Here is a 21,501-nt window from a genome sequence, read left to right as displayed (position 1 = left end):
AGGAAAGGGAAGTGGGTAGAGGAGGACTGTCATTCAGGAAAGTCTGCAAGCATTTAGCCAGCAGCTCAAACCAAGCCACCCCAAACGCATCTAGAAGTTGCAGGGATTTCTGGTAATAAGAGTATTTTTAGGAAACTTATAAACATTACCAATATAAACCAATCAACCAATTATTAATACACAGCATGTCCTAAACTTAATAAAATTAATTTTTTTGATTGGTATTTGCATAGTTCTCAATATGGAATACTTTGCATCAAATATTTCTATTTTTTTCTCCAGAATTTTGTCACTTGCTAGTTCCCTCCTACCAACCAAGCAGAGTGCAAACTTGTTTTCATTAAGACATAAAGCTAACCAAACAAAGTGAGCATTTCTACAGAATTGTGCATGAACTGTTGAAAATCTTGGGGCTCCACTTTAATTTATGTTTATGTCACTTTGCTTTTTATATTCCATTATATGTCTCGTGTCACTTTATTTTTCTTCTTCTTTGCATTTTGTATCAACTCCGCCAATTTACTATATATAGATATTTAGTCTATTTTCCCCTCACTGGAAGAAGGAGCCATAAGTAGCTCTTGATGTACTCGTACTGGGCAAACTGAATCCTTCCTGTTGGACCATCAGGTACATACTAGTGAGGAAAAAGGCATTTGTCTTTATGCCAAATTTTCCAGTTTTATGAGACATATACACACAAACAGGTGAATCTCAACAAATTTAAACATATATTGAACAGTTGATTTATTTCAGTAATTCATTTCGAAAACCATAACCCTAATCCTAACCCGGCTTTATGGAGATGCTAATGCAAAAACACTAATACCTGGTTTAAGGACCTCAACCACAAAGAGAATATATGAGGTATTGTGAAGAGGAAGATGTGAGACACCAGACCCAAAAACACCGAAGAGCTGAAGGTTGCTATCTGAGCAACCTGGGCTTCCATAACACCTTAGCAGTGCCACAGATGCCTCCATGCCACACCACATTGTTGCAGTAATTCATGCAAAAAGAGCCCCAACCAAGTACATAAACTGTAAATGTGCTGTACATGTTCATACTTTTCAGTAGTCCAACATTTGTGTTTAAAATCAATTCTTATTTTGGTCTCAAGTATTATTCTAATTTTCTGAGATACTAAATTTTGAGTTTTCATTAGCTGTAAACCATAATCATTCAAATTAAGAGAAAGACGTAAAATATATCAGTCTATGCCTAATGAATCTATACGAGTTTTACTTTTTGAAATAAATTACTGAAATAAATCTGTCAATGATATCCTAACATATTGAGATGCAAGCCATCCATCCACGCTACACCTTGTTTTATATACTTTATTACTGGCATCATGTTTTGGTTTATTTTATATATATATATATTTATTATTTTTTTTTTTTTACACTTGTGCTAGTATGTTTTAAAAATAATTATTTTAAAAATGCTAAATAAGTTGATTCCCTAAAATACCAAGCACATCCGGTAGATACACTCTGATTAAATCCTGTGTTACATTGGTATTCCACTAGAGGGCACCTTATAGCAGGCACTAGTTTAAACTGAGGGGGGCAACACTGAGTTTATGGATGTTAATATCGTCTACTGATTTAATCAATCTCTCCCAAGGAAACACAAGACACATACTGAATATGTAATGCCTCAGTTAGTTGGCATGCTTTTCTAAACATGTTGCCCAAGTCCAGATCACTTGTTCTTTTAGAACAACTTTATAAGTACATATTTACTGAAGAGAGGAGAAAAAAGCTTGGCCTAAGTAAATTTGTAATAATATTATATAGGCTTGTAAAGTGTCATATTTGGATGTGACTGGACAAAACATTGCATTGTACACAATTCATAAAATACATTGACTGCATACATCACATATAAATGTTGTCAGACAGTGAAGTAAGTCAACATGTTCCATATCAAATTTATTGCTGACATGCATGTAGAGATTTTATGAAGTACAAAAATATGTCATTTATACAAATTTGTTATCTCTGTACAATTACCCAGTTTCTTCTCTGATATCCATCCGAACAAGCAGCTTACAACACCGAACATTTAGGCTTTTAACTAATTATCCAATTTTACACCATTTCCAGTTTGCAAACATGTTTTTTAATATGACAGGACAGAAACAAACAAAAAAAAAAGATCATACTCTAAAACAAAATGACTGACTTTAAAATAAATTCTCCCAATTTAGCGCCGCTGAGATGAATCATCCTCCGTTTTTAATTAATTTATTTTTTAGTGTATTTTTAACTAGATTACAAATGCAATTTACTTTTAAACAAACCTATAGCCACACCCAAATTTTCTGGCAACTTAAATGCAGAGATTATGTGGCACATCCTGCAAAGTTCACGTCATGCATTATTTAATGTATAAAACAATATAGCTCAACAACCATAAATGTCATGCTGCAAATACACAGCTTGGCCTTGTAATGCCAAGAGCGCTACAAGGGAGCAAGCAGGAATGGTTCTGTTACAACACTTACATGGGGCATTTAATAATTATGGCCTATCAGGTTAAAGTAATGACTAGATAACCACTCCACCGAGTCACATAGTGAAGCTGCAGATAAGTGGTAAAATTAGAGCTGGGGATCATTACACTACCTTTCTTCAGAGAATTATGGATGCAAGTAGCCTTTAAATTTTAGTAGGGCCCAAAAACGTAATGCCCACAAACAGAACAAGTAATCTACAATACTGCAATATCTAAAAAAAAAAAAAAAAAAAAAAAAAAAAATTTCACATTAACGTGGGAGCGCACTAATGCTTTCAATAGCGGCAGGCAACATTACTGAAATACTCATGTCAATGCCTCGGCGTAATGCTGCTTGATGGCAGCAAACTTGTATAGCTACATCAGGATGGTATCTGCACACTGGCAACTGGAGTGTGTTGTATTAAACTTGCAGGATAAACTCTACATAATTCCTTAATGTCACATGTGCTTCAATTTCATTTGTCTAAAAAAATACAGCTATGCGAAGTCAGTCTTGTAATTAATGTAGCTTAATAAATCAGGATTGTGGCAAAAGAAGAAAAGAAGGGGGGGGGGGGGGGAACTTCAATCGGGATTAATGGGCCAAAAAAAAAAAAAAAAAAAAGATTCTCACAGCAATACTTTTAGAACAGGATTATGTGATGTCATGATACTTCACACCTTACAAGAATAGAGGCAGTGTCCAAAACATATGGAAGCAAGACTGTTTTGTACACATTGAATAAATTAAATTGAACACCCATAATTTTTTTTTTAACCAAGCAAAGCTAAAACAGTTTCATTCATGCTTTCAAAATTGCTTTTGCACTTTAAAAACTGAGCACAAAACAAAAGAGACAAACTACCATTGAGAAGCTCAGAGGCCTACAGTACTGTATTATATTTCCCCCTAATATTAGTGAACCAGGCAGGCCTTCACAAGCTCAAGTCACAGGTTCAAAGGCTGATGCAAGACAACCACCTGTTTACTAAAATATACTAGACCACCAAAAGGTACAAAATCATCACTCACTGTGGAAATCTGAATCTAAGGCAAGATATTCTGTGGCAATGATTTTTACAAGTAGCTTAGATTGGATTGGTAAACAGTCTGAGAAGATTGTAAATGTTTATATCCTTTAACTTTGTCAAAAATGATAAGGAAAACAAAAAGTGATCAATGTATCAAGAGAAAGGAGCTCAAAATCTTTATTTACATGATGAATAAAGACAATGGCACTAAAAATGGAAGATGGGGCTTAGGCTATATTGTGTAAAGCCTAGATTCCTAGGTTTAGTGGTCATTCCCCATGACAATGACCAGAAGGGCAGCCAAGGTTTCTGCTTAATATGGTGTGGTGGAAAAGGAGTGCTGGCTTGTTTTCAAAAGGGCAGCTCAAGATGTTGGCTGTGGTAACTGCAGGGGTGGTGAAGAGATTAAAGCCTGCACTTCCGGGGCTTAATGGAGCTTAAACTTCCACATGATTGCAGCTGAGCCATCCTGCTTCTGACAGCTTTGTGTCATCATCTCTGGTTGCTCTGGGAGCTCAAGTAATAAGTAAAATGAACCCAGAAGGCATGTTATTTTAAAACTAGGAAAATCACACATATTAAGACAACTCCTTCTTTGGACAGAGCTGGGGAAAAAAAAAGAAAAGAAAAGCTTTGGGACAACTGCAGTGGCCTGCATCTTTAGTTGATATAGGGATATCGTACCTCACAGGACAGCAGATTGCAAAGCAGCAGATTTTGGAACTATTTTTGGCATCTAGATTTTATAAATGTACAGCTGCCTGTGAATGCCCAATCAAGCAAGGCAGGCCTACAGAATCCTTGTGTTATAGTATAATTTTTAAAGTGAGGAAAACAACAATAAACTATAAAAGGGCAGGGAATAATAATAATAATAAAAAAAAAAACGTATTTAAAATGCTACCGTTCTAAGAGGAGAGGGGAGCAAAGCTTATTCAGATTATGGGAGGGGGGAAAAAAAATTAATAATCGCTGGTTTTGACATGCCAGAAGTCTGTAATAATAATAATAATAATAATAATAATAATGCTCTTCACCTGTGCTTGTGGTCATATCCCCACATTAAGATATCTTTTCAAAACTACGAAGAGCACAGTTCTAAACGGACTGAGAGACAGAAACAGACGTTAAGAGGTAGATTTGCAATTGTGGATGCAGATGGAGCTCAGTATGGATGGGTGTGTTTGACTGAAAGACTGGGAAACACATGTAGGGATGATAACTGAGGTCAGGTGATCTGAGCTGATCCCCTTGGAAAGTGCTGAGAGTAGAAAAGGAGAATGAGAGGTGTGTGTTAGGCGGGCATGTGTGCACACCCATTTGCTACATGATTTAGTTCCGGTATTGCTGCTAACGTCTGTATGGCAGAGTGTTGGGGGGGGTGGTAGGGGCTCGGAACCCAAAAGTCTTTGTTGTTTAAACCAGAGTCACCTTCTTTAACCAAACAACAGGAGTAGATGAGGGATAATTGTTCAACATGCGGCATCTCCTCACCCATAGGCTCTTTAAAGCAAATCACACGCACATGTGAATCCGGCTGCTTGGCATGGCCTGTGCACAGTGATCCTCTACTTCCTGAGGAAGCGTTGGGCCAGAATGGCTGCATCTAGAGGACTGACAGGCTGAGCATCGTGACCCAGGCGCCTCACTGGTGGCACACTGCTGAACTGCCTCTTCGTCAGGAAGCTCTTGGCCTCATGGATAGTGTTCTTCTCCTCAGCTAGCAACAGCTGCTGGCGCATGTAGTTCTCAAACTCGTACTGTGACGACTCTTCCGTTACCTTTACCTGATCACACAGAAAAAAATTAGGACAAAGTAAAGCATATAAACAGATAACTGCTACCACGATGCTTAACAGAAGTGATTTTTGACACCAACAAAACATTATGCACTGACCTCCTGCAAATGCTCAGGTTGGTTGAGCTGGTCATCGATGTCAGGTACTACCTGCAGAGGGCCACTCATTGAGGATACAGAATGCCTACAAAAAAAAAAAAAAACCTCAGAACCCATTTTGGTCTTCTTGTACACAGTACAAACCCAAGTAAAAATGGTGAGAAAACTGTATATGTAGTAGGAACGCTGAAAATACACTAGCTTTATCAGCAGGATTACATACATTTCAACTAACATTTTGCTTTTTCCATTACCAATCCTCAATATAGAATTTACCAAGGAAATAATATAGCATATTTACCAAGGAAATATTAAAGGCCCTCATTTTTAAGAATTAAAATTTTTCTCTTAGAGTTTCCTTTTAATTCCTCCTATTATTGTGATTCATGTTAAAGACATCATGTCTTGACATCATGTCCATGTGTTAACACCACTGAGTCACTGAATTGATAATCATTGGTAGTGATCACGCACAGAAAGGCACTTGTTTTTTTGCTGGTAAAAGCATTTCTGTCAATTTCACAGCTCGACAGACACTGCTTGTGATGTGTTACAAGCAACGTTGATTAAAAAGCCTAATTAAAAATAAGTTTTAAATTTTTTTTATTTGGAACTAAATGGTAGTTGATATGAAATGTTCACAGGCTTACTCAACACTTCATGAAGCAATGGGAAGCGTATTTTCAGGTTCTGAAAACTGCATTCATGAAAATAAAATAAGCTTACAGAAAATAGTGAAACAAAAACTAATAATGCACAGACACTCAAGGCATCCACATCTGCATATGTACTAATGCTGTAAGAGGCTATGGATCATGAAATAATTATTAAAATGGGACAGATCAGAAAACTAGTGCAAGCATTAGAGAGTCCAACAGACATACCAAGACCCAGGCCAAAAACAATCAAAATGAACATTTCTTAAGACCATGCTTCTGATAATATTTCCAAGAAAGTCATTAGAGTTGGCCTTTAGGAGAGGCACTGTGAAAAGTATTAGTCAGCGGGAATCAGAGCAACTAGGCAACAAAGTTGACGCACTCACCAGGAGGCAATAATGTCACTTAGAGCCTCAAGCACCTCTGCTGCAGTCAGCCTCTGCTGGGGATCCAGCACCAACAGCTTACGAATCAAACACACTGTGCTTTCTGACACACGTCCATCCCTTAATGAGAGCAAATACACATTGTAAACCAATTTAATTCAACGCACACTACTTACATATAACCATCTATAACCAAAACATTTTGACAGATGCTCCTGGCTGAAATGTATTTAAAATAGTGTATAATACATTAATACATTGGTTTCTCAATATTCATATTAAATTGTTCTTGTAATATCGGTAGTCTTTAACTTGAATTTTATAGAAACATCCAAAAAAACAGCCCATCTGCAAAAAAAAAAAAAAAAAAAATCCTGGCTGAAGCTCCCTCACAAAACATACATGTTAAACTACTCCAATATTTAGGACTCACAATGGTTTTAACCTGAGTACAACATGCCAGTTAGAGTCACTCAAGTAACATTTGTTCTCTTTTGATGTGATCATCAACTAAAGTCCTTGACCTCCATCTGCACGCTTTTGTGGCTTGATTTGAGAACTTAATGAACGGATATTTAGGTTTTAACTTTATAAACCAATTTAATTTATCAACACTTAACCATAGTAGAATGGTTGGTTTTGGCATTCTACTAGTACTATTTGTATGAGGAGATCAATGCAACAGAAAGTAAAGTGTGTATGTATAGCACTCACTCTGGGATGGAGTACTCAGCAGCCTTGATCTTACGAAAGAGCTCTTGAGGTATGCTGTCATAAAAGGGGAACTGGCCATAGAGCATGGTGAACAGCACCACACCGAGAGCCCACATATCACTAGGCTTCCCACGGTATGGACGACCTGCAACAGAATATTCAGCACTTATGAAAGGCAACAGAATATTCAGCACATATACAGATAGGAATACCCAACAGATGTACAAAAGATTAAAAAAAAAAAAAAAAACTGAACCACCAAACTCATGCCCAGAACTGGAACAGGGCAACACTGCTGTCAACACACAAAACTGTATTGTTATATACGACAAGCATCACCTCTTTTACTACTGCCCTATTACTGATCTGTGCATACAAGACATGAGTCAGTGATTAAAAGTTGTATCAGTGGACTGCACATAACACCAAAGAAATGACCGCAGAATTGTTACAACAGCAAGAAGGATGTCCTGTTTATGACCAACAGAAAAGCATGAGTAACTGTTAATGACAGCTCTAGTATCATAGCCTTCACCATATCCTGTAGGTGAGATACATGTTTACAACAGCGATTCAAAGTGTCTATGCTTGCAGTACATGCTCAACTGTACTTCTCTACCCCATGCATATTAAAAGATAAATCCATACAAATATATATTAATAAAAATAAGAGATACACTAGAACAAGATAGGAGGATAAACAAAAAAGAAAATGGAAGATGGTAAGGACAGAAAGAGAAAAAAAAAAGAAGAAAAAAAAAGGAGGAAGCAGGAGGAGTTTCCCCTCAGGATGACTCATTACGATGACTCATTTAGGCAATGCTTCATTGTTTTTAATCACGTTTTGCTGATCTACGCATCCTTTGTTTTCATGTGAACAGAGAAGTGCAAACACTCTACCATTTACTCCAACTGACAACATTAAGGAATATATAATATATATATATATATATATATATATATGAAAAACAGAAGTGGGAAATTGTGATTGGTTAACTAATGACAGTTGAGAGGAAGGTAGTGTTATTTCAAACCTCAATGTAAAACCTATAAGATAAAACTATTTAGTTACAAAGCTGGCTTAATTAGATCTCTTTACAACAAGAGAGAATCTAGGGGACTTGATACCATAAATTATAAAGTTAGTAAAAACTTTAACATTATTAAGTTTACAACATTTGGGTCTGTGTCATTTATACATTGCACATTAAAATTGTTTTCTTTGCCTATCCCAGTTTTTAGAAATTTGGGGTCAGAGTGAAGGGTCAGGGATGATATGCCACTTCTGGAGCAAACAGGGAATAAGAACCTTACTTAAGGGCCCAACAGTGGTGGTTTGGTAAAGCTGGGGCTTGAAGTTTGGCCAGTCAGTTTGATTGAATGGTTTACTAAAAAAATAAAAATAAATAAATAAATAAAAATTGTGAATAAAAAAAAGGGTCCAAACACAAAAATGTCCAGTGCAACAATTTTCGTTAAAAGGTTTAGGAATATAAAGATATATAGCTTTGTTCAAATGGCAAAATAGTTTACTCAATTTTACACACTTAGACACTCAATTATACTAAAAGACAATTGTTCTTACTCAACCAACATAACCGCAATTATAAAATGAAAAATCAAGAACAGGGAGAAATTTAAATACTCATGTATGATAACAGAATACTGTAAAAACGTAACAGGGTGGACATTAATACTCTGTCAGGGTGGACTGACTGTACTCTACCTTGGAACATCATAACCCTAAGCCATGCCATTCCCGACATGTTTAATGCAGTGTGGTGGGAGGGTTTGATTGCAGTGGTGTTGTAGAATACAAATCATATTGTCTCATACACACTAGCATGCACATCATCTTACCACTTAGGACATCTGGGCTAATGTAGGCTGGGCTGCCTCTCTGGTCCTTCAGTAGATCCTCTTCACTCACCAAATGCTTGCCCAGACAGAAGTTGGTGATTGTGATCCGGTGAGTTCTGCAATAACACACACACACACCATTCTATAAGCACAGTTGGGTCATAGAATGCAAACAGTCTGTGATTAGATTTAAAGATATATGCTGCAGTAACATACTGCTAAATCTCCTGTCTGCAAAGCAAACTGCTGTTGGAAAGTGACAACATGTACTCTACACAAGTTGCCTTTTGAGGAGGGGGGGGCGGAGCACAGAAGGGTAGGTAGCTCTGCAACAGTTGGAAGCAAATATTTTCAAGCCAAAATTTTTTTTACTAGAAGCTCTAAACTTGTTTCTTTCTATAGAAATAAAAAACAAGTTCATACAATTTTTCTAAAATTAGAAATGTTAAACATTCTAAAATACAAGTAGGATTTAATAAGCCAGGTTTATGTTTGATGAAGCCACAGTTGTCCTTAACTTTAAAGTATTTTACACAAGAGTAAAAGGCCTTCTGGCAAAACAGAAGTTTGGAGGAAAAGCGGGATAACAGCTACACTTGTGCACAAAAAGCAGTGCTACCCACTGTTGCTAGATGAGCAGTGAATAAATCTGTTCAAACACGTTTGGTATTTGTGTCCGTGTCATCACGACTATACTGACGTGGGTGGCAGAGATCCACAGCGTGAGTGAGGGAGAACGGTAATAGCCTGTCTTTACAGAGAACAGAACTAAACATGACAGCACACACATAAGCAGTCCTTCGACAAACAAGTGAGTCAACCTGTGGCTTAGCACAAGGACTTGGATGACTAACCTATCACAGTACAAGGATGTGATTGGAGCCATTTCAAAGCATGCACACAAATAAAACACATGCACAAAAAAAAAAAAAAAAAAAAAAAAAAAAAAAAAGAGTCTACACCAAGTTAACCTGCTGGACAAGATTCTCAGCTATGTCTGCCCCCACACAGACCGGTGTGCAGCTTTCCCAAAAGCAGAGTCAATGTTGTTCCTGATAGTAAACTTTTATTCAAAACTTTGTTCCCTTGGTCACATCCTCTTCCTTAGCTTCCTTAAATCTCTCTCACTTTCACACCCTGACAATGACTCACATGCACACTGAGAACACTTGCAGAAGCACAGAGTTTTCCTTAGGAGAGTTTTCCACTAACTTAAAGCTGAAGTTAGGATTTAAAAGACAAACCTACACTTTTTAGTGGTGTTTTAGAGGGCAGGCTAGGCTACACCACCACATACATTTTCAATACAGATAAACCCCACTATCAGTAGCTCCCAAACTAATCATTCCCTCTTAAAGTCACATGACAATTTTCTGTGTGTGTGTGTTTTTTTTTAGTAAGTCAGCATGCTCCCCTCTTGAAGGTCCCTCAGGATGCTTTTCTTTCCTTATATTTATTATTGCATGTGTAAAACTGACCACCTCCTGCAACTTATAAACATCTACACATGACGAAAAAAGCCCAAATATTGTAAATTTTATACAATTTTTTTTTTGGGGGGGGGCATCAAGGCAAAGTACCAGAACAGGATTTCACACTTTAAGAATGTCTTCACTGAAGAAACTCTAAGCCAGTTCCTTAGTCAAATCAAAGAAAAAGACAAATGTTTCATTGTTCATAAGTCGTCTCTAAAGTTAAAAAAGACAAAATGCCTACAACAACTAAAAACAAAATGAAACAGATTAGACACCGAAAAAATTTAGAAATTTGTGGTCCTCAAAACCGCCCAGCCATTTGCCAGGGACAAAAAAAAATTTAAATACTTAGCATCAAAGTTCACTTCAAGTAACAGCCCTAAGGACCCCTAGTGACAGGCAAAGTGTGTGCTCTCAGCAGGACACGAGAGGGTGAAAGCAGCTGCTTAAGAGGTGTGAGTAAATGGACATCACACTAGGGAGCAATACCTCACACCTCTGACCCCAAACACAACTTGTTAACCTCTTGCTTAAAACTCTACCATAATGATAACAGCTGTTTTTAACCTATCAGCACACCTGCATTAAATTAATGTGCTTTCGTTCCTGAACAATCAGTTCCATTATAAAATACATTAAATGAAAGGAAGCATAAGAATATGCTTCTGAAGCATAAGAATATGCTTCTGAAGCATAAAAGGTCAACTTTATAGCGTGAAACAAACCATATTGTGTCAAATTATGGAAAGAGTCATTTCCAAACAAAAGGGCTGTTCCACAGGTGGTATAGGTGATACAGGGCACTGGGACATTTAACTATGGCTACGTTTACATTACAAGCCACATAGGTCAGATCGGATTTTCAGGTCATGATGATTCACGTTCAAAATTACAAGTGACTTATATGACTCTAATGAGGAATGAATCTATACTACAAAATGGCACACATTTACATCTTTGCTTGCACAATTTAGATTAAAACACTTCATGTGTTTGTATGACCACTCATACATTTTAAACAATGGATGCCGTTTAAAAAAAAAAAAAAAAAAAAAGAGATTAGCCTCGGCAGTTAGTTAGCTGTTTTTGCTGAGGCCAAGATGCCTCACTTTAGCTTTTTGAGCACTGCTATGACCCCATATTGAATATGATCTAGGATCAAATACCAGTCTAGATGAGACAGACGATCCCCCTAAAAAAATATGAGCCGTCACTTACTCACTCACTGCCTATACTGCTTTATTCTGTATACAATCGTCAATTTCACTGACGGTCAGAGTTGGGTAAAGTTTTGTTGGTACGGTTCACAGTACTGAAAAGACGAAAGAGCAACTGCCTGCTAAAATCCACATTCAAAACCAGTCACAAAAGCACTTTCAGCAACACATCACAATTGCCACCATTAAGTCATCTTGAACAACATGTCCTTAGTAAAGGCTTCCAAGTCATTCTGAATATACAATGGACTGTTCATGTTTTGTTAACCGTTAACTAACTCTGATAAAAGGACACTACTTCGTGTGGAACAAGGAATTATACACAATACACTGTGCACTAGCTTCCTCTTTAAAACTATTCTGGATTCAACCCCATAACCCCAGAAGTGAGCTGATATCCTAAAGCGCAATAAGTGGAAACAAATTAGATCTTAAAACTTTTCTCAGGACTGTCCATATCTGTTTTGCTCAAAAAAATAAAAATAAATAAATAAGTGAAACTTCCAATGGAAAACCTGAGTCTTGGGCATCAATTATTTTAAAAATAGTTCTCCTAATTAATCCTGTCAATCAGTTTATTACATCATATTCTTGGACAAATTATTAAATCAATTGCAACACCAAGACCTTGTGTTTATTTAACCTGAAACTTCTAAACATTCTTGATGAATCCCTTATATGGCTTGGTCTAAATCAAAATTAGTTACATCTTCACCTCCTTTAAAATTTGATTTTGCAATCAACAGAAGGAACAGGTTGAAAAGATAAAAAGGTTATGTGGAAAAACTGCAGAGGGGAGAGATGTGCCAGAGTGACGTCTGTGTGTGCGCGCATGTGCATGACTCAGCTCTGAGTTATGGATTCTTTGGCAGCATTCTGTATTGTCTCCAGCTGGGACAGAGTGTTCTGCTCTCCAGTTCCACTGAGCCAGACAGAGTCACTTTAATCACCATAGGAGATGTGTGTGTGTTTAATGAAATAAATGAAGCTTCAAGTGACGCTTCCAAGTGGACAAATAAATTTAGTATTTTGTTAAGTACAACAAGCATGATTATTTCATGGAAACTTTTTTTTTTGATTAAGCAAAAAAACAAATCAATACATCTCTTAATGAAACTTGCTATGCATATTGCGCACCAGGTCTGAAAATCAACCATGCGTGACATGTGAGTCAAGTTATAAGCTGGTGTTGAGGAGAGACACTTCTCAGACTTGCATGGTATAGCAAAGTATAGTAAGTAAGTTTAGACAAGCAGTAGGAGCTTTATGTGGTCACAACCTGGCTTCAAGCAACTCATACTGTTATACAAAAACAGACATAAAATCTGACTTTCAGTTTTTCTATTTTTTAAACTTAATTTTCAAATACAGCATTGGGTAAAACAAACCTTACATTTGATTTCTAGGCTCCGTCCGGCTTATCCTATTCAGAGCCACAGGAGGCCTGAAAAGGTTTTGGGCACTAAGGCAGGGTACGCCAAACAATTCCAGAGCACTTTGGGTATTTAGCCTAACCTGCATGTCTTTGGATTGTATAAAGAAACCAGAATACCTGAAGGAAACCCAATTAACTACCATGGCCATGGACCCCAAAGATGGGTCTTAAACTGTACAAGGTCACAATGCTAACCACTATGCCACCTTTTCTTACAAAACAGAAAAAAAAAAAAAAAAAAAAAGGAAAACATCGGAGATGCCAGAAAGTTTAAATCCTGCAGGGTTCACAGATTTCATTTCACTAGTTGATCTGAACTATCAACCTGTGTGTGGCTTCCCTATTACTCTCTCAATCATCCAGAGAACACGTAGCTAGCATGTTGCATACTGCCTTATCTTCACTGGAATAGACTCCCAAATCCCACCCGACTGACTCACACCTTTATTCTCCTGAACTGAGCAGGTTGGCAAGGCTAGGCCTCTGCTTCTATACTGCCCTAGGGCGAGAACTCTTTCAGCTTCACACAACAGGAAAAAATTGAAAATAAGCAGCAGATCAGCAGCAAGTCTTACCTTTTGTTAAGCACCATATTTCCAAGCTTCAAGTCTCGGTGCACAATGTTCTTCTGCAGACAGAAACAAAAATAAAATCTTAAAAACACTTTACAAAAAAATAAATATACAAAGCGGCACCTACAACGTACTGATTACCTTATGCAGAGCCTCAACCACTCGCACTACGTCACAGAAGATGACAATGGCCTCACGTTCACTGAGTCTTTTCTCCTTGATGACATAGTGTTGCAGATTGATGAGGTCCACTGTTTTGTCACTGAAGTCATGTGCACATAAGCAGTCCAGCACCAGACAGATCCGCTTCTTCATTCTGCGTGCTCTACTGGCCTCCATGTCCTCCACAATCTCACAGGAACGGTCCTAAGAATCAAAGAGAAGTTACCAAAGAAAATATAGTTTTCAGACATGGGCACACAGAAGGGAAAATAAATCTTGCTGAAAGCATGCAAGTCATAATTAAAAGATGAACAAATGAGATGCTACTTCATTTTCACCATTTAAGAGCTACTGTGAATAATACAACATTTTCTTACAATACAAATGTTCTCCAGCTTTACACAGACAGCACTGCCTTCAGCACTTGACCTTCATACACAAGCTCTAGATTCATTTCCCCACTGCTGTTAAGTTCTCTCAAAACCATGCACATTGGTTTGCCTTGATATTTTGTTCATCTACAGGCATGTAATGATTGATTGCAGAGTTTAGCAAAACACCAGCATTAGTAAAGCGTGAAAGTGCAACGGTTAGAAAATAACGACTACCTAATGTCATAACTGCTATTTGGTATGTTTAAATAAATTAAGAAACATCAAACAATTTAAAGTTTTAATAAAAAAAAAAAAAAAAAAAAAAAAAACACAGACACACCAGCTTTAGTCATCTAACCGAATGAAATATGGCTGGGCATTAATGGTTGACATGACAAACGACGGCCTCTGCAAACCTAGAGGTTAGCTATAGATTAGAACCACAGTGCAAGAGAGTCATGTAACACAATCAATCAATAGTGTATGAATGGCACTCGTAGCTAAGCAGTACATCTGTGATTCCTTGCCTTGCTGGAAGAAGAGCAGCAGAGGCAATAGCAGCAACGTTGATGAGTGAGTGGGAAAAGAATGCCTGGCTCAAACAGAAACTAAACTAACCGATGACTCATATTGAGTGTTGTGGAGAGAAATGTTCTTGTCAAAGTGATATTTACATTACAGATAAAGACAGAACAGGGCTTTGTGGAACAAACCAAGTCCAATCTTTACAGCTGCAAAAATCTTTGATATGTAAAAAATTTAAAAACAGATTCCCATTACAGCCCCCTCCATTTAACCAATAACTGCAGGCACGACAGTGTCTTGCATTGGTTATGACTATACCTGAAAGAGGCCATGGTGATGCACCACTCCATCCTGATTGTGAAGGAGAGACAGCAGCGAGTATTCCGTGTGCAGGAGCATCTTGCCTTGCCTTTCTTCCTGTGTCTCTCCAGACGAGTCCGCACGTTCCTCTAGGGTCAAAATCTAACGAGAGGTCAACGCACAGAGGTCATGACCTAAATAGATCATATTCTAAAGCACCCACAAGGTTTCAACAACCTCATCACAGGAGTGATTTCTCAATCACGACAATCTGATAAAATCTTTGGTCACACACAAAATTAGCATGGATTATCTGAGAGAGACACTTGGTTCTTAGGATGAGAATGGAGTTTAAGGGTTCATGTAATCCAGTGTCCAGCCTGTCTCTAGAGGCTTCTTGACTCATCTAATAGCAAACTATAAAGCAAAGTGAATTGCCAGTGGTTGTCAAATCTCATCTTTAAAACAGGGACCTCTTGTAGAAGGTCGTAAACAAGGTTTGTTTGGAAGGTCAAAAAGGTTCATGCCAGCTCTAAGATAAAAGTAGTAGTGTCTTTCTAAAGCCTACTGTACCCACAGACATTACATATTGAGGGTGGTTTTTGTTAAACTGATTAAACTCACCTTTAGCTGGTAGAAATCATCTGTTCCATCTCTCCTGGCCAGACACTGCACTATGCTCTGCACAGGAGAGTTTCCCAGTCGCGGCCCTATTAGCAGAGATGGGTAAATGGGGTTTAACAGTTGGTTTTTCTAAATTATCTTCCTGGCTTAAATAAATTTACATACACTGCACTTTTTAAAATTTTATTAAAAGAGCCTTATTTCTAATTAATGTTAATACACACCTGCATACCTTTATGAAGCGCATTTAACTAACAGCCTTGCTAGAATTAAAAGTGAAGTTTTAGATGTCCACATGAAAAATTCATGAAATTAATTCTATTCATAAACATGCATTAAACTTAACTTTTTTTTTTTTTACTTAGTACGCTCAGGTCTCTTACCCAAGACAAAGGGTCCAGCTCTCTTTGCATTGTTGCCAGATATCCCAGGACAAAGGAGCTTGCTTGCCCTGCCGGATGATTCCCCTGCCCCTCTTTCTGCAACACGCCGTCTAGACATTCTGCAGATCTGTATAGACAAAAGGAGCAGATAAACAAAAAGCATTCAAATCAAATGGAGTAAATTTCTATATGAACACAAAAATAGGAGATGCTAATTCAAATTAAATAAGCCACAAAGCAAATAAATAACAGGTCCTGAGCAGAGATACTAAGCACCTACGTAATGGTGTAGTGAGCAGAACCCTGAAAGAGGGAACCTGGCTCACCACATTCCAAATCAGAAAGCAAACATTCAGTACAGTGCTACTGAGGGCTTCCAGTAGACTGGCAGTAAAGGGTGAGTCACCGGCAGGAGAGGGAAGAGGAGAAAAAAAAAAAAGAAGAAGAAGAAGAAAAAAAAAAAAAGACATTTATGTGGGGGGATGGGAGCTGGCTTCAGTAAGAGATAACCCCTCCCACCACTTCACGACAATCACAAGATCTGCCAACAGCAGTGGCTATGAATGAATGGCAGGCCATCACAGGTCCATTTACATCAGAGAAAGACTGCTGGGGTGAAATCTCCTGACGAGACTGCCGCAAAACAATGGGAATAAATGCATGAGTGATACTGTATGCAAAAAAGAATGAGCTATTCACCAGTATACACAGACCTCAGGAAAACAAATTACAGAAATAGATTATGGCTTTATGGTGAATTGCTGTTTCAATAAACCATTTTACCCCTTTATTCCACCTATTCTTAATTTATTAATTGACATAGATCTGCAAACATGAGTGGTACAAACAAGGAAGCACATGCCTGATATTACAGTGTGGTTCACCCACAGTCAGAGTAAACATTCTCATTATTTTTTTTTATTATTCTCTACATTGTATAACAATTCTGAAAACATTTAAGCACATAAGAATTTAAGTAAACAATCAGAACAGTCCATAATTATTTTAAGTCATTAAAGTCAGTCCATCCAGAAAGCTTAAATAACAGCATCAGTTGCAAAATCCATCACTAAGGTAAAACAGTGATGTAAGAAAGGAAGAGCAAGAAGTTCACTATAGAGGAGAAGTTCAATTATGGCATGTGCACACTAGGCTTGAGTAATTTGTACTATGCTTAATAATATCTTTATCTGTACTCGGATATACTTTTTACTCTCCAATATAGCAGGCGACAGTATATTGATAATGCAGGAAAAACATCTTTAAGAGCAACTCTCTCTCATGTCTTTCAACTTTATCAGTTGTAGTTTTGTAAGTCAGAAGATGTGACTGGCACATGCAACATGCATACAGAGATTTTGGACGACAGCTGGCACTGATGCCGTTTCTTCCACTTCAGATTGGCTTGCATAAGTGATTCGATCTGTGCACCTTTTTCAGAGGACAGGTTCAGGGGACTTGGCCACAGTTCCCGAGCACAGAACAATTGTGTTGTCACTAATCAAAAGAAACCGAAATTTTAAATTGAGTTGTACTACAGCAATATTGCATTTTCAAGGTCTAGTTTTCTATACGGCTTTGGCCATAAAACAAAATCACGTGTTTATATCACGCTGCTATACCATTAGTGAAAGTAATAACTTGAACAAACTGGTCTTGAAAACATTCCACTGCTATAAATATTTTTTAAAATATTAATTGTAATTGCGACCAAACTGCTGTTGTACAAGGGGAATAAAATATAACCCACATTTTTATAGGTACATAATATAGCCTATTTCAGATCATATCACTCAGGGGTGAATGATATTCCTAATGACATCTCACATCCTGTTCTTCCTTATTTAACTTTCAGTTATCATATAATTAGAAGTTCAGTATACAATTTATATACAGCATTTATAAAGAAATGTCATGACAAAACTGAAACAAACCAAAACATTAAACCAAAGTGCCCAATGTTATTCTGCAGCAGTGTACACTCAGCAGTGGGATCTCAGCTGGCACATAAATTCGCAGTTTTATCATCAGTCTTCATCTTGTCTTGCTCCAGACTGCTGACATGACAATGCGACAGACATGCTCACATGGACATCATTCTTTTGAGATATTTTAAATGACAGCTCTGCACAATGACGCCATGTCCACCCTTTGTCTCGCAGAGTTTGGACATTTTTGTAGGTCCCCTCTGCACACAAAGTAATCGAGCTAAAAAAAAGGGGGGGGGGACTTTAGATGGTTTAGAAAATGCCGTTTAAATGTCTTTTGGTTTCTGCTTAGCCAGCTTTACAGTTTTAATAGTCTAAGCGCTAGTTTTTTTTTGTGCGTGTGAAATGATGTCACCGGTATGTGTGTGCGTACTCCGCTTTGTAAACACATGCCAGTCTCATTAGCCAAGTGCTAAATTTAAAGCCACGAGTTTCAGCCATATGTGCGGAATAACAGAAGGATATTTTCTCCCCCGTCAGCTCTGCGCTTCTTTTTATAGTCAGTTTTCTGTTTAAGCTTTAACCAAACCAAATCACCAGTCAGTATTTGATACAAAACCGCAACCAATGTGGCTATTAGTAATAGCCAGAGAACTCGGCCACAAACTGTAGCTAAATCCGTGGCTCAGATTAACCTGAACTAGTGTTCAAGAGGACTTTCAGTGAGCAGACTACTCCTCTCGTAAATGATTTGGTCAAGTGTCCTGCCGTGCAAGACTCGCTAATGATTCTCACTGGAAGCGTTAGCACCTGGAGATTAGGAGCAGATCGGTCACAGGAAGAAAGGAACAGTGCTGAGGCTGCTGCTCTGTTGATCACTCTGATAAGCCTGACTTCGACCCGCTTTGTGACCAGCTCGTCAAACGTTAGCTTGGGTGTACATGCAAGTTTTAAACTGGTGAATTTATAGGAGGGGGAGGGGATTTAGTTTTGTAGACAAAACACACCACCTTCGATGCGTTTTAGCCACTAACAGCTAACATTTCCAACTGATACTTTTTAAAGCTAACTTACCTCGAAGCTATGTTACCCGAGGACAAAGCTAATTTATCTAAACTTGCTCTGGCTAATACAACTTCGATGTAATTTCTGAAAACTAAAGCTGGCCAGACACGACGATTTGGATATGTGTAAGCTTTCTCGCTAATCAACGGGTATTCGCTCGGCTCTTTAACGCAAAGCTTGCTCCACTGACTGACGGGCCATTTAATAACTCACCTCTAGCTAAAAACCGCCGGGGGAATATCCTGTGTTGTCTACACAACCGCCGACATCTTAGTCCAAATCCTTGCCGAGGAACGGTGCACTGACAATTCATCCACACCACAGAGCAGTCTGTCTTTCAAAATGCACGTTTTTTTTTATCACAGCATTACCGAAACTGGTAATCAGGAAAAGCCTTCTTGGGACTGCTGATCACATCTTTCCATAGCAGCACCACCTGACAACGGAAATGACGCACGTAGCATAAGTGACAGTGCAGCGCAGCCAATAAGGGCGGAAGGCCCGCCTTCTTCTTAATGTAGCCAATTACATACCTTTTCTTGCAGCTTACAGATAGTCTTGTCCTTGCAGTTATGTTACACATTATTTTTGAAAACAAACAAGCACACACAATTTTTTAAATAAACATTATTCTCAAAGCATATATTTAGATAACGGAATATCTAAATAATGAGCACACAATAGGTGTAAATAAGTATTGCTATGATCTTTTTTTTTGTAGACTTTTACCCATCTTGAATGTGGTTTAATTCAAGTAATTCACCTAATTATATTGTGACGTATTAACATGGAATTAATTAACAAACAAACAATTAAAAAAACGAATACACTGAGTATATAAAACATATTAGACTGACCAGAGCCAATTCCCAAAACACAATGCACACTGATCCAACTAGTTAACAGCAACGTCTAAATGAATATTGTAACAATAAGTGTAACAGTAAGGCAGTCAGTAAACCTCAAGCATTAATTGCTCAAGTAATTAGGAAGTTTAAAAAATTACTTACTAGCTGGCAAAGATGGTCTCCCAGGTTAACCAGCCTGGACTGTGCTGTTGCAGCTGTTAGCTAGTGAGACCAAACTCAGTTTTCCAGGAAGGTTAATTTTGTTCCAGTGTAACTGTATGCACTGCTTTCTGCTACATTAAAACATACATAAAACCAAATTAACTGGTTGTAGAGACAAACGAGCAGCTTAAAATTACGATGGCTTGTTCTTTCATGCACACGACCCTTGAGAGGTTCTATTTTAGTGTCTCCCCACTAAGCCCACCTACACCAGAAGCTTCAGTTTAGAGTGGGCAGCTTGTCAACATGCAAGTCTTTCTTTTATTGCTGGTTTCTTTTTCCTGCCTTGACTCAGCACAGCTTTTGCATTTAGCAGTATGAAACTTGTTATCAGCCAGTGGCTTAAAATTGGACGACCCACAGGTTTCTGGTTGGAAACTCAGTGAATCATGCTTTGTGAGTAGGCTACCCATGCAAGAGTAAGATACATAAAAAAAAAAAGAAAACTAAATGTGAACTTCCTGCATATTAAGAAATACTTTAGAAAAAAACTTTAGAATAAAAAGTGAGGCAAATTAGAGTTCAAATATTATTTATGTTTACTATTACAAGGTGAATTGTGGTGCAACCGGTAGTGTAGCCTTACAGTTCCAGGACCCTTAGTTTCATCAAAAGCTTAAGTTAGCTTAGCTAGTAAGTTTAGCTTATTATCCATGTGTTTGGTTTCCTCTCATATCTCAATACATGCCAGTATGTCTTTTGGTTAAATTAAAGTGTCCCTAGCTGTTAATGAATCTGTGTGTGGTTACTTGTAGTGGCCTGTCATCCCATTCAGTGTGTTACTTCTATGAGCATTGCCAGGATGGGCTCCAAATCCATTAGGACCTTGACCAAAATAAAATGGTTACTATGAAGATGGATCAGTAACAGGCAGGTAAGCCAGAGAAGGATTTCCCAATAAAAAGGTAGGCATTCAAGGCCACAGTTAATATTTCTGGCAAATTGTCATATTGCCTCAGTATGATTTGGCAGACTTTCATTTTATCATGGCTGAAATGGAGAGAATGTGATTGTGCTTTTTGTTTTATGCTTTTCTCATTTCACTGTGATGTCAGAGAGCAGAGTGCAATGCCTCTAATAACATTTATTGTGTTGTTTTAAATTACTGAAGTGCACTACCGTTAAAAGGGGTAGCTCAGTGGTAGCTCAGTGGTTAAGGCATTGGACTACGGTTCGGAAGATCCCAGGTTCAAACCCCACAACCACAAAGTTGCCACTGTTGGGCCCTTGAGCAAGGCCCTTAACCCTCAATTGCTCAGATGTATAATGAGATAAAAATGTAAGTCGCTCTGGATAAGAGCGTCTGCCAAATGCCTAA

The 21,501-nt window shown here is 37.9% G+C and overlaps 1 protein-coding gene across 2 annotated transcripts; it reads right to left on the bottom strand.

The window, feature by feature from the left end:
• Nucleotides 1–1,912: 1,912 nt before the first annotated feature.
• Nucleotides 1,913–19,549, bottom strand: stk40 (serine/threonine kinase 40). 2 transcript variants are annotated; one of them, XM_053494618.1, is made up of 11 exons: nt 19,327–19,549; nt 16,121–16,247; nt 15,738–15,823; nt 15,132–15,275; nt 13,894–14,118; nt 13,756–13,808; nt 9,054–9,169; nt 7,194–7,338; nt 6,480–6,599; nt 5,435–5,519; nt 1,913–5,324 (listed from the first exon to the last, which is right to left on the bottom strand). In XM_053494618.1, the coding sequence occupies exons 2-11, from the start codon at nt 16,236–16,238 to the stop codon at nt 5,106–5,108; spliced, it is 1,311 nt and encodes a 436-aa protein (XP_053350593.1). In that variant the 5' UTR covers nt 16,239–16,247; nt 19,327–19,549; the 3' UTR covers nt 1,913–5,105. The 2 variants fall into 2 exon arrangements, with proteins under 2 accessions (XP_053350593.1, XP_053350594.1); XM_053494619.1 differs by having other exon boundaries at nt 19,485–19,539.
• Between the last annotated feature and the right edge of the window lie 1,952 nt (nt 19,550–21,501).

The sequence above is a fragment of the Clarias gariepinus genome, chromosome 4, assembly GCF_024256425.1.
Source record: "Clarias gariepinus isolate MV-2021 ecotype Netherlands chromosome 4, CGAR_prim_01v2, whole genome shotgun sequence".
NCBI lineage: Eukaryota > Metazoa > Chordata > Actinopteri > Siluriformes > Clariidae > Clarias > Clarias gariepinus.
Note: the sequence above shows the minus strand (reverse complement) of the source record. Positions and strands in the feature narration are given on the sequence as shown.

Coding starts and splice junctions, on each gene's coding strand:
- stk40 (XM_053494618.1), bottom strand. CDS start 16,238: ATGTCTAGACGGCGTGTTGCAGAAAGAGGGGCAGGGGAATCATCCGGC. Junction 7,339..9,053: donor TAGCCCAGATGTCCTAAGTG/GTAAGATGATGT, acceptor ATTCTGTTGCAG/GTCGTCCATACCGTGGGAAG. Junction 5,325..5,434: donor AACCTGAGCATTTGCAGGAG/GTCAGTGCATAA, acceptor CTGTGTGATCAG/GTAAAGGTAACGGAAGAGTC.